The sequence below is a fragment of the Nesoenas mayeri genome (assembly GCF_963082525.1).
Source record: "Nesoenas mayeri genome assembly, chromosome: Z".
In the NCBI taxonomy this organism is placed as follows: Eukaryota; Metazoa; Chordata; class Aves; order Columbiformes; family Columbidae; genus Nesoenas; species Nesoenas mayeri.
The window spans coordinates 55,209,636-55,226,236 of NC_137542.1; the positions used below are offsets into that span (position 1 = coordinate 55,209,636).

At 35.8% G+C, this 16,601-nt stretch overlaps 1 protein-coding gene across 1 annotated transcript; it reads right to left on the reverse strand.

The window, feature by feature from the left end:
- Positions 1-1,227: 1,227 nt before the first annotated feature.
- CCDC152 (coiled-coil domain containing 152) lies at positions 1,228-16,096 on the reverse strand (the record flags this gene model as incomplete). The annotated part of the gene is made up of 8 exons (XM_080363097.1): positions 1,228-1,350; positions 1,829-1,915; positions 2,833-2,960; positions 3,665-3,767; positions 5,240-5,304; positions 6,376-6,444; positions 14,994-15,099; positions 16,034-16,096. 8 exons carry the CDS (start codon positions 16,094-16,096, stop codon positions 1,228-1,230), a joined length of 744 nt encoding a protein of 247 aa, XP_080219223.1.
- Positions 16,097-16,601: the final 505 nt, after the last annotated feature.

The window sequence follows — 16,601 nt, forward strand, 5'->3', positions numbered from 1 at the left end:
GTCCTACCAGCTAAATTCACATGGTCGTGAGAGTGGAAAAATTAACGGATTAAGTGTTTTTATTGCCTCCAATTAAAATGATACAAAGACAGGTTTGTAGAGTTAAAATGTTGCAAACAATTACACTTTTAGAGCAGTGCTCTCAAAATTACACAATACCTGTCGAATTCGATCACTAAAAAACTTAATAAAATACAGGAATTTAGTTGACCCTTAGTTTGTTTTTCAGTTGCACTGGGAAGGTGTCTGCATTCTTGGTTAATTTGTCTGTCTTGTTTGTCTTCTAACATTCTGTTTGCATTTGTGAGGCCAGGAGCATAAACTATGACCTAGGGGCTCCTGTCTGATGTTCTGCAATCAAGAACAGAAGATAACCAAAACAGATATTTTAATCTTTTTTTTTTTTTTTTTAATTATTAAGAAGATTGAATATATTCAAAAGTTGTTGCTTTTCTTTCTAACCTGGGGATAGAAATTCTGTACGAGAAAAGCTTATTCCTAAACAATGTGCCAAAATAACTTTTTATCTCAAATGTAGCATACAACAAGTAATTGCATTATTTTAGAGTAACAGATTTATATGCTTAACTTTTGTGACTTAGAGATGGTATCAGGGTCCATTAATACATACTACTACAGCTTGTAAAATTCCACTAAACGAGGAAGATGGTGCCTAAAGAGAGAAGCAGCGTTAACTTCATGCAGAATCATTATCAGTCTCAAAAAGAGGGAAGGATGAAACATTTAATCTTGGTTTAATGTTTATCATTGTTTATTACAGTGCTGAATTTGATTAATCTGTATTGGTTAGTAAGGTAATGTACCACTTGAACTTGTATAACTTCTCTGTCCGTACCTTAGCATCCCTAACCTTTGATTAACTGAGTTGAAGTAAAAATAGAATTGTTTGAAGGATTCCTGGATGAAGAAGAGAATATACAAGAATGGAAAACTGCTTTGAAAGCATACACCATAATTAATGATGGTTTAATAGGGAAATTATTACTCCTGTGAAACCTGAATCTTTTTATTGTGAATGCTGATTAGCAAGAAAGCAGTCCTGGATATTCAAAGAATGCATGCCTTTGGAATATTTGACAAGAGTGTTTTCAATAAAAAAATTTCTGCATTTTTTCATGTCTTGTTTTTACTTTCAGGTGCAAGTTTCAAGTTTGAAATACTCTGTTTCTCATTTTGTGTACTGCTGAAATATTTCATGTAATTTACTCAAAATCGCCTCCGTTTGAGGTGCAGGTCTTGGCCTTTTTTAAGACGTTGCTCTAAGTCTCTTATGGTGTTCCGGAGGACTTCAATTTCCTTATTTTTCTCCTCCTGGAGATGCTGCAGCTTCTGTAAAAATACATGCAAAGGCTCAGTTGTTAAATATCACATAGACTTAAGTAACAATACAATATGATATTAGTAATGAGAAATATTCTAGTAAAAATATTTTTCTCAGTATTTTATATCACAAAATTACAAAGATGACTTCTCCAGAATCCTATTTTTGTGACATCCCAAAGTCCCAAGGCTACAAAACCAATAATGCACACATGTAATTTATATCAGTCAATTTATGTCAGTTCTGTCTTAAGTTCCCAGACTACCAATTCTGAATTTTTGTTGTTGAACTCCAGCTATATCAACATCAATGCAGAGAGATGTTAAATTAGTTGTCTAAAGGTGGGAGCAGTGTGTGGGAGAGTAAGATGGATCTATAAGGCATGAAATTCCTCCCCACCCTCCAAACTTTTGTTGCAGGACAAAGTAAAACCCCTTTCAAACAGGCTGTAATAGTATTTGGTATCTGCAGACTACAGGCACATACCCTTCGATATACACTTTGTGGCAAAACAGAAGCATCTGAAAATGATTTTGTTGTTTTATTCTGAACTTGTGCTAATTTAGCATTGAACTGAAAGAATCAGGAAAAGACAAAACATTAAGAACCAACAGGAAAAAAAAAATGTTAAATAATACAAGTATATTTTTCACTTTTTTAAAAATTGGATTTTGTTCCTGAAAGTAGTAATAGCAAGTTTATTTGCTACTTAGTCCTAGTACAAAGAAGTTACTTTATTTAAAACAATGTGATTACAAGCTACATTTCTTCAAAAAAACCCATAAAAATATTGCAAAAAGGAAATACTACAAACACTATAAACCAAATCCATTTAGATGAACAAGACCACTACTAAAAAAAAAAAAAAAAATGGAGGCTACACAGCCAAATATCTGCAGGAGGAGAAAGTGCAGAGGATGCTAAAAACTTCTAAAACCATCATCTTTCCCTCACATTCCGAAGATAACTGAGCCCAAACACTTTCACACCTTATTTATTTTTTTTCATATGTGAAAGGTTTGAAGTACTTCCTTAATTATTTCTGTAATAAGGGTGGCTTAAAACCTGAGCTATGAAATACATGTTGAATTCTGTGACTCAGATCTCTGCAGGATTACAAGTCTTTAAGCTCTTGGAAGTTTAAAATGTATCTTCCCAACGTTCAGAAATTCAAAAGAATAACACTAAGAATTTTTTTTTATAGCTCAAAAACTAGAAAAATTTTCAAAATAATTTAATTTAAACCAAGAACACAGCAAACTTCAGTCTCCCTATGCAGTAGGTAGAACTTGAATCCTTAGCAGAAGCAACTCAGTACCATTAAGGAAGGGAGCACACACCAGTGATATTTGCAAAGACAACTGTTTTTTAAGTTTCCTAGATTGCATCATATTACTTCATTAAGTACTAATTAACATTTTTCACTACACAGTCTCTTCTAAGTTTACTCAATGCCCAACTGATCTTTAACTGAGCTTTGTAATGCATACCTCTATCTGGAGTTTAATTATTTCATTCTGCTTCTCCTCATTTTGAATTTTCAGCTGTCTAGTTAGCTCTAATATTTCCAGTTCTTTTTTCTCTCTCTGTTCTCTATACTCCACTTCTTTTACTTCAACTAGTAACATAGCAACACCAAATACGATGATTACAGAAGATGCTTAGATGGAAAAATAACATAATTTCCCAAATATTAAAACTTTCTTTAGCAGCAGATCAATATTTCATGGGAAAAGAATTTCATTCAAGCAAAAAACAATACTTCAAAACTATGTGAAAACTACCCTGTTCCATCCTAGTAAGATGGAGTCTCTTTAAAGAAGCATCACATTTTACAAAGAATCAGTCTGGCTTTTTTCAATTAAGTGGATGACCAAAAAATCCTACTCTTCAACGCTGTGCCAGTATTGCAAATAATTAATATTGAAATAAGTTTTTTTTCCCATTGCAGTATTATTTGTGAAAACAATGTCCTACTCTGTGTATAGGTGGAACTTTTTAACAACAGTCTAGCTTATAGTTTGAAGCAATTTTCCAGCCTACAGTTCAACCCAAAATTTCATTCCTTCACATTTTTAGGTCCGAGTTCCCAGTGGCTGTTGTACCTGTTTGGGAATTTCTGCTCATCCTGTGTTGCTGTACTATTGCCTCAGTGCTACTGTTTACTCTCTTGAGCAAAGATAAAACTCCGTTAAACACTGTCCACTTCTAGCTTTCATGCTTCCACTAAGTGGAACTCGCACTTATCCTAGATGAAGTATAGCTCCTACAGGTTACATCTTTTTACCCAATGCTAGAGCATTTAGTCTTCAGAGGACTTACATTTTTTTCTTATCTCACAATTCAACTGTGTTATTTCTAATATGTGTTCTTCCTCTTTGTTTTTAACTTCTAGCATAAGTTTCTCAATCTGATCTTTATATTCCTGTGAATGTAAAAAGCTTCATAAAAACCTTGACGTTTCTGTGCTCTTAGGTTCTGCAAAGCACAATATTAATGTCAAAATGTACAGTACTCTATAATTCAGTACTTGTTTTATCCTCCATCTAGTAAATTCAAAATGCCCAATTACTTCTTACACAATCCCGCTGAAGTCCAAAGATGAAAAATGCAGCAGATTCCACTGTATTATAGCTATCAGTTAATACAGAATTAGAAATTGTACTTATTAAGAGACAAATAGAGAGGTACTATTTCTTTCCCCAAGCCAGGATCTGATAAAATGCTGCAGTTAGCTAAGTGACTACAGTTTTACTTTTGGGGATTTTTGACTGCAAGACTGTTCAACAAAAATCATATTTCAAGTATGAATTTTGTTAATATTGTTTTCTGCAACTTCATACTAGCAGCAGTAGAAACATCAGTGATACCAGCATTAGTGAGGCTGCTGGCACTGATACTCAAGTGAAGAGTCTGAGTATACCTATTTTAAGTTTGCTCCAGTAAGTACTCCAGAACTATTCAGGTTTTGGCTGTGGCTGCCACTGTAGTGGTGCTTACTCCAAAGCCCTTCCGAGCTTTCTGACCAGGTAGGTAGCCACTCACCAGAGGAATGCTTGGAGGCACTCACAAAGGCAGTTACTGATTGGTGGTGATAATATATACAGACATGGTCAAGGAAGTGCCTTCAGCCACACCAGGCAGTTTCACCATGCCCATACATGTATATAATGTATAAAATCATAGTTTCCTCATGTCTTTCTGAAGATATTACTTACTTTATTCTCAAACTGTCAAGACAACAACTCGATTGTTATAAAAACTTAGTTTTAACTCATAGTTACTATAAACACAGGCAAAGACAATCAGCAGCGAGCTTCTTAATCCTATTCAGGTAATGGATCTGCAGTCGTAGCAGAGAGAACTATCACAACCTGCTGGTGTTACCTCCTTTCCAAAAATGAGTGGCATAGATAAAAAATAGAGAGAGATGGTAAATGGAATTTTATTATGAGACACAGATAAAAAGTAGAGATCTATTATCTTTGTAGCATCTACTCCCAAAGAAACTATACACAAAATTCAGACACCTCTTGATTCTTTGGCAGTACAGCAGGCATTGTGAATATCAAAACCTTATTTCCACACAAGAATATATTTTAATGCAAAGGATTACATGTTAGAATGTAAAGCTGAATTTAAAGCTAAAAACAGATTTAAAAAAAGTGCATCTTAGATTGAGACAGGGTTCTCAGAACTTACTTGTTTTGACCTCTATCACATTCTCACATTGGTACTGTGATGAGAACAACTCTTCTGTTTTTACACTATAAACATTAGCAAAAGTGCAACAATAATGGTATTGGTAGCAAACTCAAGAATACAACAATATATGAACTGCTTCTATAGAGATAAAATATTATTCGTCTACCTAAAGAATGATAATTTGTGATGTACCTGTTCACAAGCCTTTAATTTCTGTTCCAAGATGTGAATGGTACCTTTCAGTCTATCATTTTCATCTATGTAAAAAAAAACCAATAACCTATATGATACACTAAAAAGTACAGTTTGACAGTATTATTAGCATGGAAGCAGAATAAATAAATTACTTTCATTGTTTGACTTGTCTGAACTTCGAGAAACTTTTTTGTAGACGTAATAATAATTCACAGAACTACATAATCTCAGTCATCATTTTTCTAGGGCAAAGGTTCCTAGTTTAATCATAATATTTTCCTGGTATTACTACTTTGAAATGTCTTTAGCCTTCTGATAACTGATGCATTCAAGAAAATCTAGTTGTAAAGTTCTTTGACTCAGAGAACAGAATATTATTATCACGACTACAGCAGTTTCTAATGGGAAGATGCTGCTTTTAAAGTACTTGTTTCCCTAAAACTAGAAAGCTGGTATCTCAAAAACAGAATTTAGAAAAAGCAGATGTTTTTCTGATTGTCAAAAGTCACCTTGAGTATTAAAAACAGCTGTATATTTCCAGTTTTTTGAGATTTATTAGTATTTATGCTAACATGGCTTGGACACAAAATGGGTATAAAATCACCTACTTGGTGTACAACTAAGCTGCAGTATAAAGATATAGCAAATACTTATGTATTTTATTTTAAAATAGCAAGCAATCAGTAATTGTCAGGTATGTATGGATAACAGCTAAATCTTATTGACATTACACTGAGGATTAAGACCCTTTGGTTTAACAAAATGGTAAAAACTATGTATAAATGCTGTAATAGACTACAGTCCAAAGTTGAACGATACTTTCTCACTTTTTATAAAATTGCCTGGGCTAGGCTGAAATAAATTTAAAGCCCAACTACTGATTAAAAAACCTCGCTGAGGCAGAACTTCTCTATACATGGATTCTAAGTAGGATAATAGCAACAGACACTCTTTAAGCACATAGACTACCAAAATCTGCACAAGATTGATTTTAGATACTTTTTTTCATTTCTGTTTGTCTGCCAGTGAGTTTCTCTCTCTGAAAAAAACAGTAAATATGCACAAAACAATTCAATGCCTGCTTAGCCTAGTTACAGTACAGTACAGTATATATAAGAACATTATTCTTTTACCTTTCACATTACACTGGTTTTCAATTGTTTGTGTTAGACCCTTTATCACATTCTGTAGAGCAGTACATTCTAAAAGAAATGAAAAAACAGTATTTTTTAATAATTTATTAACAATTTTAATTTTTTATTTTGTTTATAAACTTTTCTCAAGTATTTTATAATTATCTTGATTATCTAATTATTTTTGAATAATTTATTAACAATTTTAATTTTTTATTTTGTTTATAAACTTTTCTCAAGTATTTTATAATTATCTTGATTGTTAGTCTAAATCTTCTTACTGACTAGAAATAACCCAGATTATTATCACATGGTTACTGCTACATTTTAGCATTTAGTTTGACAATAGGTTAAAACCAATTTCATCAAACAATATGAATAATTTCATAAAGCTATTACATTTTTGTTTCTAGACATAAAACAAGGAGGTTTTTGTTTGCTGGGCAATAATGGAAGTTTTCCATATAAGCATTCCAGGAATTTGATGTAATTAATGAAACCGAGGTTTACTCTCCTGACAGTGTTTTTGCCAAGATTCTTTTTAACAAGACCAACACTACCCACTCATTGCAGTTCCTCTCCCTGTTTTTAGTACATATTAACATACACCTTGTGGCTCAACACAAACTTGGGGAGATTCATAACATGCTACTATATTTCATTTTAAACAAAATAATTATGTATGTATGTATGTATATACATGCAACTTGCTATCAGTTCACATATTTTTATCTCATATTTTTATTTTTTAATTGTATGTTTAACATTGGAACACTATATGGACTACTTGTAATACAACATTTGGCTTTCATGAAATACTGTTTTTATCTCTTATGTTCCTTGTAACCTTGTCAGTAAAGTTAAAAACCATTCAAAGACTGGGGACACTAAAACTGAAGTTGCTTACTCTTAAAACCTTACTAATTCCAGAGCACAGCTGCATTTCTTAAGTGGCTTTTTATTTCTGCAACAGACAAGGTATGCTAAACAACTGTTGCTCATCTCATAAGATCAAAGTTCTGTTGAAAATTGTAGATCATACAGTTAAAGACTGCATTAGAAATAATGGAGTTGGGAAGATGAATTACGACCCCAGCCCAGAGATCCAGTTTTCCACTAATCTCTTTGACCTTTAGCCTACCCTTCCATCAAGCCGGCTGTTGATGCAGCCAAGCACGTTAGCCAGCTGCATTCATTCTCCCATTCTATGCTTCCAAAAAAACAGTAGAGGGAGCACGAAGAGCACAGAAACATTGCCTGCCCTCAGTTCCTGTACTGTTTCAAAAGCACTTCCGGAAAAATCCTATTCAAAGTTGGACGCACTAGGTTAGCATGCCCAATTTTACCAACTAGTTCTACTACAAATTTTCTCCTATTTGAAAATGTATGGAAATAAACCCAAACGCTTCTAATTAATGCACAAATTGGAAAGACACCTATGCATTTGAGTATACAATAGGACAGCAGCTAGTAATGCAATGAATCGCAGCTATTTAAGTGCAAACTGCTCTTTTGTCCAGTCCTAAGAATATCTGCTTATCTTTCTTATCCTTAAAGGACGTATCTTGTCAAATCCCTTATGCAATTACAGTTGTGACTGGAAAAATTACTGGGAACAAATTTTGCTTGCCTACATTAGGGAAAAACAAGCAAAATTTTGCTAAATGGTTGCACCTTTGGACCACTGGCATAGCATGTTATGGATTCTGTGGGGTTCCTTGCGTGTAAAGAATATACTCCCTAAATGATCTTTTTCCATGTTGAATATATAAAATTTGTTACATTTTCTTCCATTTCCATTTATAATAGGAGCTATTGGCTTTTTTAATGGGGTAGTTACATCAACCACTTGTTAATTTAACAACTTTAAAACACTAAGTCACAACAAATAACACAAGCCGGAAGATGCTAAATAGAGCAACCTTAAGTGTTTCATAGACAATAATGTGATTGCTTTATTTTTAAAAATTACAGTAGATTTTAGTTCAAAATTGCAACCTGCACCACAAGAGTCCATTTATTCACCATAGAAAAGGTTTAGCAGCAGAAAAATAGAATGCCAGACCTGCATCTGTCTTACTGGATCTGTGGTGATTTACACTAAACAAAACTGTGGTCCTGAGTATTACCTTTGTTTAGCAAAGCACATATCCAGACAAAACAGAACCTTATGACCTTACAGAACATGTATACCCTTGCCCAGTTGCTCATGTTTTCCCACCTTGTCTATGGTTCAAGTGTTTCACTCTCCTCTCCCCTCGGAGTTTTAGAAGATTTCTTTCTTCTTTGCATTTCCTTTAGAATTCCCAATCTTACCTTAAATAATTCTAGAGAGAGACTTCCGGCAATCAAGGATATCAAGTAGCCCTCAGGTTCTCACACTTGCTGGAGATTTATTGGGGTGCAAAATGCTACTCCTGTTTCTGTTTCTCATACTAACAAAGAGTTCTTCAGCCAGGATAAAATTCCACTTCCTTCACCCTGTTACCGCTAACAGCCTCAAACCCTTCTGGGTACAGGGAACAACAGCCTATCCTTCCATAGTGCTCTTTCTCTCTGCTCCCCCGCTATAAGCAGCATATTTATTTGGAATCATATGTGAACCATGCATCAGCATGTGGTTTCATGTATTTTCCTTAGCTGTTCTGTGAATTGTCTACTGATAAGCCTTTCATTCTAAGGTTGTGTACATATCCTGTAAATTCATTTGCTTTTGCCTTAAATTTGTAATAGGATGAACTTGAGAATGCTCTTCAACTTGAGAATGTATGTACATTGAGACTGTGTTCTTACACTGTTCATCAAGCAGTCCAAACCCAGCAATTTCAGTTGTCCTTGGACCAACTGTTCAAATGATACTTTCAGGAAATGCAGCTGAGCTGGGTTCTGGGAAACAGCTTGGGCCATATGGCCAGGATAGATCTTTTTTCCAAGCCACAGTTGGCAACATCACTGTATAAAAGTCATTCTCACAACTAGAGTCTATTAGCATAACTGTTGCTAGAGTAAGAATGCAAGTATCGATGCTACATTTAGTCCTTGCCTCTTATTCAGTTCTGCACAGGATCCCTCTATAAGCCCATCAATAATAATGTTTTTAAATCCCACAGTGCTTTGACTTTCAAAAAGGTTTTACAAATAATTGAACTATTAGATGCAACACTTTTAGTGCTCTGATTCTGAATACACAGTATGCCATTACCCCTTATCAAGGGTTAATGTTGCAGGTGAATTTGATAAAGGTGCAAAGACTATTTACATAAATTTCAAAAAGGAAAAGCAAAATCATTTAGAAACACTATATACTTTATAATATTATAATATTTACACCAACCGTAATGTCCTTTTGAAATACTTTTAATGTTATAGTCACTGCTGACCTTCAGTAATGTGGTAACTATTTACCTGAAGGTTCCTCTGATAGCATCTGCTGCAGATTATGCAATTTGCTGCCCCTGATGTTTTGTGAGAATCTGCTTTCCAATCACCGTTAATAAATCCAGTTAAAAAATGTAAACTTATAAGCATTTCATGCCACAATACTTGAAGTGTTTACCTTCTTGGTTAGCAGGTTAACCTAACAGCACAGCCATGATAACTGTCTTAATTTCTAGATACATTATATCCCTTTGGCATCTCTCATTTACCTTTTACTTCCTTATAATCAAGTAGCTTTCAGAACCACCTCTTGCATGTCCAACATTGTTCCAACGGCCAGCTATTCACTTTTTTCGTTACTGTTGCTAACAGCTCTCCAATCTCACTTAGTCATTGATCAGAATCCTAGTCTTCCAACTATCCTGCCTATTTATATCTGTGCTAATTTGGGCAACTACTATGACTTAAATATTACTGAATTTGTTTCTTCTTGAGTATCCCTGCTGCTAAAACTTTAGTTCATATTTCATGCTAATTACACTGGCATTTTTACTTGGACTTCTGCCATCCATATTTTTTCCCAATTGTGTTTCAAAGCAACTCCAGAGGTTGCTCTCTTCAGTTATATCAGCGTAACTATCTCCTCCTCAGTAGTGAAGCACTACTGTTTAAAAAATTCAAATCTCTCTTCTTTGATTTGTTTTCAGCCCATTCTGCTTCCACAGGCCTTGTTGCAGTCATCCCAGCTGCTCTGATTTCCCGAGTTGTCTCTTTCTCTGCTTTTTTTATCCCATAGGTCTTATGACAAGAACAATTTCTTCCTTTTGTCCATCTTTTCCCTTCCCTTTTAAAAATGTGTTTTGTAAAAACCCCTCCCTCTTTTTTGTCAATAATGAAGCCTCTTAACCTGCTTCTGAATGACTGTCCTGCACTGTCTTTTATGCTTAACACAGAAACAAGTGGCTCTAATGAGTCAGAACAGTTCCATCCAGTTCACGATCCCACTTCACAATACCCAGTAGAACATACTTCAGGAAAGAGGAAAAAAAGCTGGACTAACGCTACCCTTAATACATAATCTCAGCGTTTCAAAACGCAAAAATAAGGGAGATCTGAGTGAGATGTACTGTCTGTGTTTAATAAATTTGTTAGGTTTTGTTACATGAATTTTCTAATCTTTTTGGACAGATCTCTACTTGTTACCCACAAGCTTCTACGGAATTGATTTAACTTTATCTGTTATGTTCGGAAAAGCTCCTCCTTCTGTTTGCTTTAAATCAATCAACACATTTGATTTCTATCTTGTTCTCTTATTACATTAAACAGTGAATATTCATTCTCTAGGCACTTTCTCTATGCCATTCATGATTTTGCATCTATGAGTCATATCAGCTCTACTCTTTCTCTTTAGGCTGAGAAGTTTCCAGTCAACTTAAGTCTTTCTTCAGACGTTCCAAAACTGTGACCAGACCTGTGAGGGCCCCAAGTGCATTCTTCTGCCCCCTACCTCCTGCGTGTTTGGCTAGGCTCAAGGCCAACTTAGAAATCTGAGTGCAGCTGATGACCTTGAGAAAAGCTGTTTGAAGAAAGCTGGAAGGCAACTCAGAAATGGCTGCCCCTCCTTCCCCTGGGGCCTGCTTTTAAGATGAGGCTCTTGCCCTGGGCCTACCTTGAGCTATGTTGCAGCTGTGTTACAGCCACATTACCATGTAGATCTAGACCTTGGTCATGACCTAGGGAGTGAATTCCAGGCTTGATTTCAGACCTGCCTCATTGCTACGAACCTGCTAATTATCACTACACCATGTCTGGCCCTTGTTACCATTTCTGGACCTGACAGGACTCGCCTCCTGTCTTGGTCTTGGAGCTGCTCCATCACCATGTACCTGTTTAGTAATGTGAACTTTTGGCCATCCCTGGCATCCCTCACTTAGCCAGCTCTGCATGGGTACAGTAGGAGTGAGTCTGGTGAAGCTGGTGAAGCTTGGCTGGTGAAGCCCCTACCTTGTGGGCCTTGTTATATGATTGGTCCCGATTTCCTGTCCTGACAATACCAAACTGTGCCACCTTCTCTGTTATCTTTTCTAGTTCTGGTCTGTCTGTTTTGAAATGTGGAGACCAGAACATTACAAGAAAATCACAGACTTTACAAAGACATGATGCTTGTTTCTCTGTTTCTTCTATAATCTGATCACATGTCTACCACTGTGTTTGCTTTTTTGACCACTGGTATTTTCAGTCCAGAAGGACTCCAAGATCTCTATCCTGAGAAGTAGCCAACTAAGGCCAACTGTTGATACAAAATGCTTCCCATAGGCACTGCTACTGATTTTCATCTCCACTTTCTATCACTTGTCATTCTGTGAAATGATATTCTTAGTATAACAGAATAGATTAGCATCATTAGCAAACTTCATTCACTCAATAGCTTTTCTGATCATGCTAAATTAATTACGTCCTAGTGAAGATCTAAAAAACTCAACTGGCAATCTCACTCCAGTGTGGACATAAATGTATTGCTACCCTGTTTCCTAACTTTTAGCATGTTGACTTGTCAGAGACCAAAGTTCTACAAAAAGATGCACCTTTCAGCAGCTCTACAAACTATAGAAGAAAAAGCAACCACAAATCTATGGTAAGTACCAGATACTATTTCTCTTTTCAAATACTCATCTAAAAAGACATACTTCTAGAATAAGAAAAAAAATCTTTAATAGTTTTGTCTTAAATTCCTCCTTTATGTGCCAAGTTTTTTATTATGATGTAGAAGCTTATAATTCCCACTTGTAAAACACTAAATGCCATTTCATTATTTAGCTTCCATGAAACAGTTTGAACCCTCTTAATATTAACTATTTTTACCATTCATAACGATTTCACAGAATCACAGAATGTTAGGGATTGGAAGGGACCTCAAAAGATCACCTAGTCCAATCCCCCTGCCGGAGCAGGAACACCTAGATGAGGTTGCACAGGAATGTGTCCAGGCAAGTTTTGAATGTCTCCAGAGAAGGAGACTCCACAACCTCCCTGGGCAGCCTGTTCCAGTACTCCAGCACCCTCACCATGAAAAAGTTTCTTCTCAAATTTAAATGGAACCTCCTATGTTCCAGTTTATACCCGTTGTCCCTTGTCTTATCATTGGTTGTCACCAAGAAGAGCCTGACTCCATCCTTGTGACACTCACCCTTTACATATTTACAAACATTAATGAGGTCACCACTCAGTCTCCTCCAAGCTGAAGAGAGCCAGCTCCCTCAGCCTTTCCTCATAAGGGAGATGCTCCACTCCCTTTTCATCTTTGTTGCCCTGCACTGCACTGTCTCCAGCAGTTCCCTGTCCTTCTTGAACTGAGGGGCCCAGAACTGGTCACAATATTCCAGGTGTGGTCTCACCAGGGCAGAGTAGAGGGGGAGGAGAACCTCTCATGACCTACTAACCAACCCCCTTCTAATACACCCCAGGATGCCATTGGCCTTCCTGGCCACAAGGGCACAGTCCTGGCTCATGGTCATCCTGCTGTCCACCAGGACCCACAGATCCCTTTCCCCTACACTGCTCTCTAACAGGTCATTCCCCAACTTATACTGGAACCTGGGGTTGTTCCTACCCAGATGCAAGACTATCTACACTTGCCCTTGTTATATTTCATTAAATTTTTCCCTGCCCAACTCTCCAGCCTGTCCAGGTCTCTCTGGATGGCAGCACAGCCTTCTGGCGTGTCAGCCACGCCTCTCAGTTTGGTGTCATCAGCAATCATGCTGACAGTGCACTCTATTCCCTCATCCAAGTCATTGATGAATATATTGAATAATACTGGTCCCAGTCCTGACCCTTGAGGCACTCCTCTAGTTACAGGCCTCATAATGACATGCTCTACAAAGTAAAAGAAATATGACCAAAACTGATCACGTCAAAGATGACAGTAACACGAGTACAGCCTATGGAATAAACTTACATGAGTGGTATCAGCTTAATTGAACGCAAACATGAAGGATTAAATGCTATTCCTTACACTTTATTACTGAATTGGAAATGTCACTGAGAGAAAAATCTTGATGGTGACATTATAAACACAAAATGGAATGTCACTTTGTTTAATCTGGTCTCTTCAGAGATTTAATCTCACACATAAAAAGTATAATCACTTTGGACAGCTGTTCTGTCCTCTAGAAGTTAAACAAATGCCTAGGCAGAACAAGACACTGAGATTCCACAAATACCCAATGCCCTTACAGAATAAGTATAAATGAGCAAAGTTCAAAGACTAATACTAAAGCTTTAGTATACCAATCAGCATGTTACAGGGAATATATATTCCAAACCCCAAACTGGGCCATCAAATTGTCCCTAAACAAACCAAATCACACAAGCAACTAAGAAATATAATTCTTCATGTTATCTCACAGCATGAGCCCCAGCAGTCTGACATACCCCCTCCAATTACAGGCAAACTTTGACATTTCAGACAGCAGCAAAATATGCATTCAAGAATGCATGTGGCTCATTTCTCATTGGGCAAAACATTCCTGGTGACCAGGTGAGAAATAACGTGTCATACTGATACCCATGAAACAGTTCAGGGGGGGCACAACTGTGTCAGTATTGACCTTACTTTTCCCAAATGTTGACCCTGTTGTTCTATAAAGACATCTGAGCTGCTTATGGATGAACATAAGTCACAGGCTATCACTTAAAGTAAAACTACTGATGTTAGGTTGCTTAAAAATACTGTCTTTGTAAACTGTGTCAGTTTACTAGAAGCTCTGGGCCTGTATGGCTGGGAAAGGTAAACATTTGAGGACAATAATATCATCAGGTATATTAAGCTCATCTGATCCTCTCCTTTTGTCCTTGTCAACATATTTTTTCCTTGTAAAAAGAAATAATGCAATCAAAAGAAAAAAGATGAAGAGAAAAAAAAAGATAATACAAAAGGAAAGTTTTTTCAGTATTGCATGCACTTAAAAATCATAAAGTGGATGGGTATTAACATCAAGTGGAAAACAGTTACTTTAATGTAGTTCTCAAGATACGTTTGTGGATTAAAGTTCTCTAGTTTAAGCAAATGAGACGGATTCTAACACATGACCCAAGATTAAGCATTACTGCTTTTCAGGCAATATCTCAGATCCTTGCTAATTTATTTTTTGTATTTTATATGACTGAAAATAATGGAAATATTAATCAGAACTTCCTGAATATATGCAAAAAAAAAAAATCATAAAAAAAAAATTTACCTTCTTTTACTGATTCTTCCTTCGATTGGCTTAATGTTAACAACCTGTTACATTTCTCCAGCTGAAGAACCAGTAGGTTATTTGCTTCGTTAATTTCCGATATTTTCTAGAAAATTGGAAAAAGATTATATTAATATATTTTAAGTTTTAGATCTTGAGTTTTAAATTAACATAAAATTTAACAATTCACAACACTGCAGTCACAAACTTGTATTATTTGCCATTCTGGTTATTCTGTTATAGAGAAGAGTGATGCTAGACTTGAGAGCCTGTGCTATTGTGAGATTAACCTACAGAACTAAAAATGCCAACCTATCACTAGTTATAAACTGGTTTCTTCTCAGTTCTGTAGTTCACAGTCTGGATGAGTCCTCAGCAAGGTTTCTTCTACTGCTTTGCATATGAGGTTGTCAATGCCCTCGCTGAACACCAATATGAGTAATGCACAGGAAGAGGAACTGGTCTGATATTTTTTTTCCCATAAGTAGTGCTAAATTTATATTATCTATAGTAGGTATTTACTGATCAGGAAATTACCAGAGAGCTAGCCAGAGTGGGTCTAATAAGAAATACAGCATCAATATTCCTCAGTGGATCAATCTTTTAAGAATGGCTATATACACAAAATAAAGAGAGCTCAATGCATACGGAATATAAGAACAGATGCTCCTGCTATGGCAATGAGATTTTTCTAGAACAAGGATCAATTTCAACAAGGACAGTCAGGCAGAGCTGTGTAATACTGTTATCTCCAATAGCAGCTTCTGATACAAAGGGACACTTCCATGCTTTTCCTGAGAAGCCAAAATTGGCCTCTCCACTACTAAAATCCTAGCACAGAAACAAAGGCTTCTCAGACTCCACAGAAGTCACTCATCACTCTGAAATAAAGTCAAGACACTTTCCAAACAAAGCTCATATTACAAGGCATATTAATAAGCTGGTATCACTTAGAATAAATTTTCACTTGAAAAGTTTATTAAAATGTCACAAAATATTTACAGATAGCAGTTTCAACACTCTTTGCCTTCTTCACGTACCTTTTCTATCTCTGAGAAATTATCTAAAAGTTTATCAAGGTTCACTACGCTGATTTTCTTCATAGTTTCTTCATGGATGTGATTCATTTATTTGCCTGAACTTACAATCCAATAATAACTGTAAATATAAAAGTAGATTTATGAATTAATATATTTCTCATTCATACTATGTAGAAAGATTTCATATGCACAAAACTAAGCAGAACAAATAAGACTTCAAAAAAAAAAAAATTAAAACTATTTTTGCATGCATGTGAAGCTAAATTTCAACAACCTAAGATCTTGCATTTCTAGAAAACACCATGAATGTCAAAAAGCCCAACCAAAACCTATCAATCGAACTGTTAGATGATATAGTTGAATTTGGAACTTTTTTCTGCAATTAAAAAACAAACCTGAATTCACATGCACAGACAAAATGATGCAATTTTACCTAAATATATTAGTGATCTGCATATAGCATTCTGTTAAAACATACATCCAATTTCTCTTTAGATATGCTGCTAAAACAGACTGGTCTTCCCTTCCTCACTTTAAAGAGTAAGAAATTCAATCAATTGAAGCAATT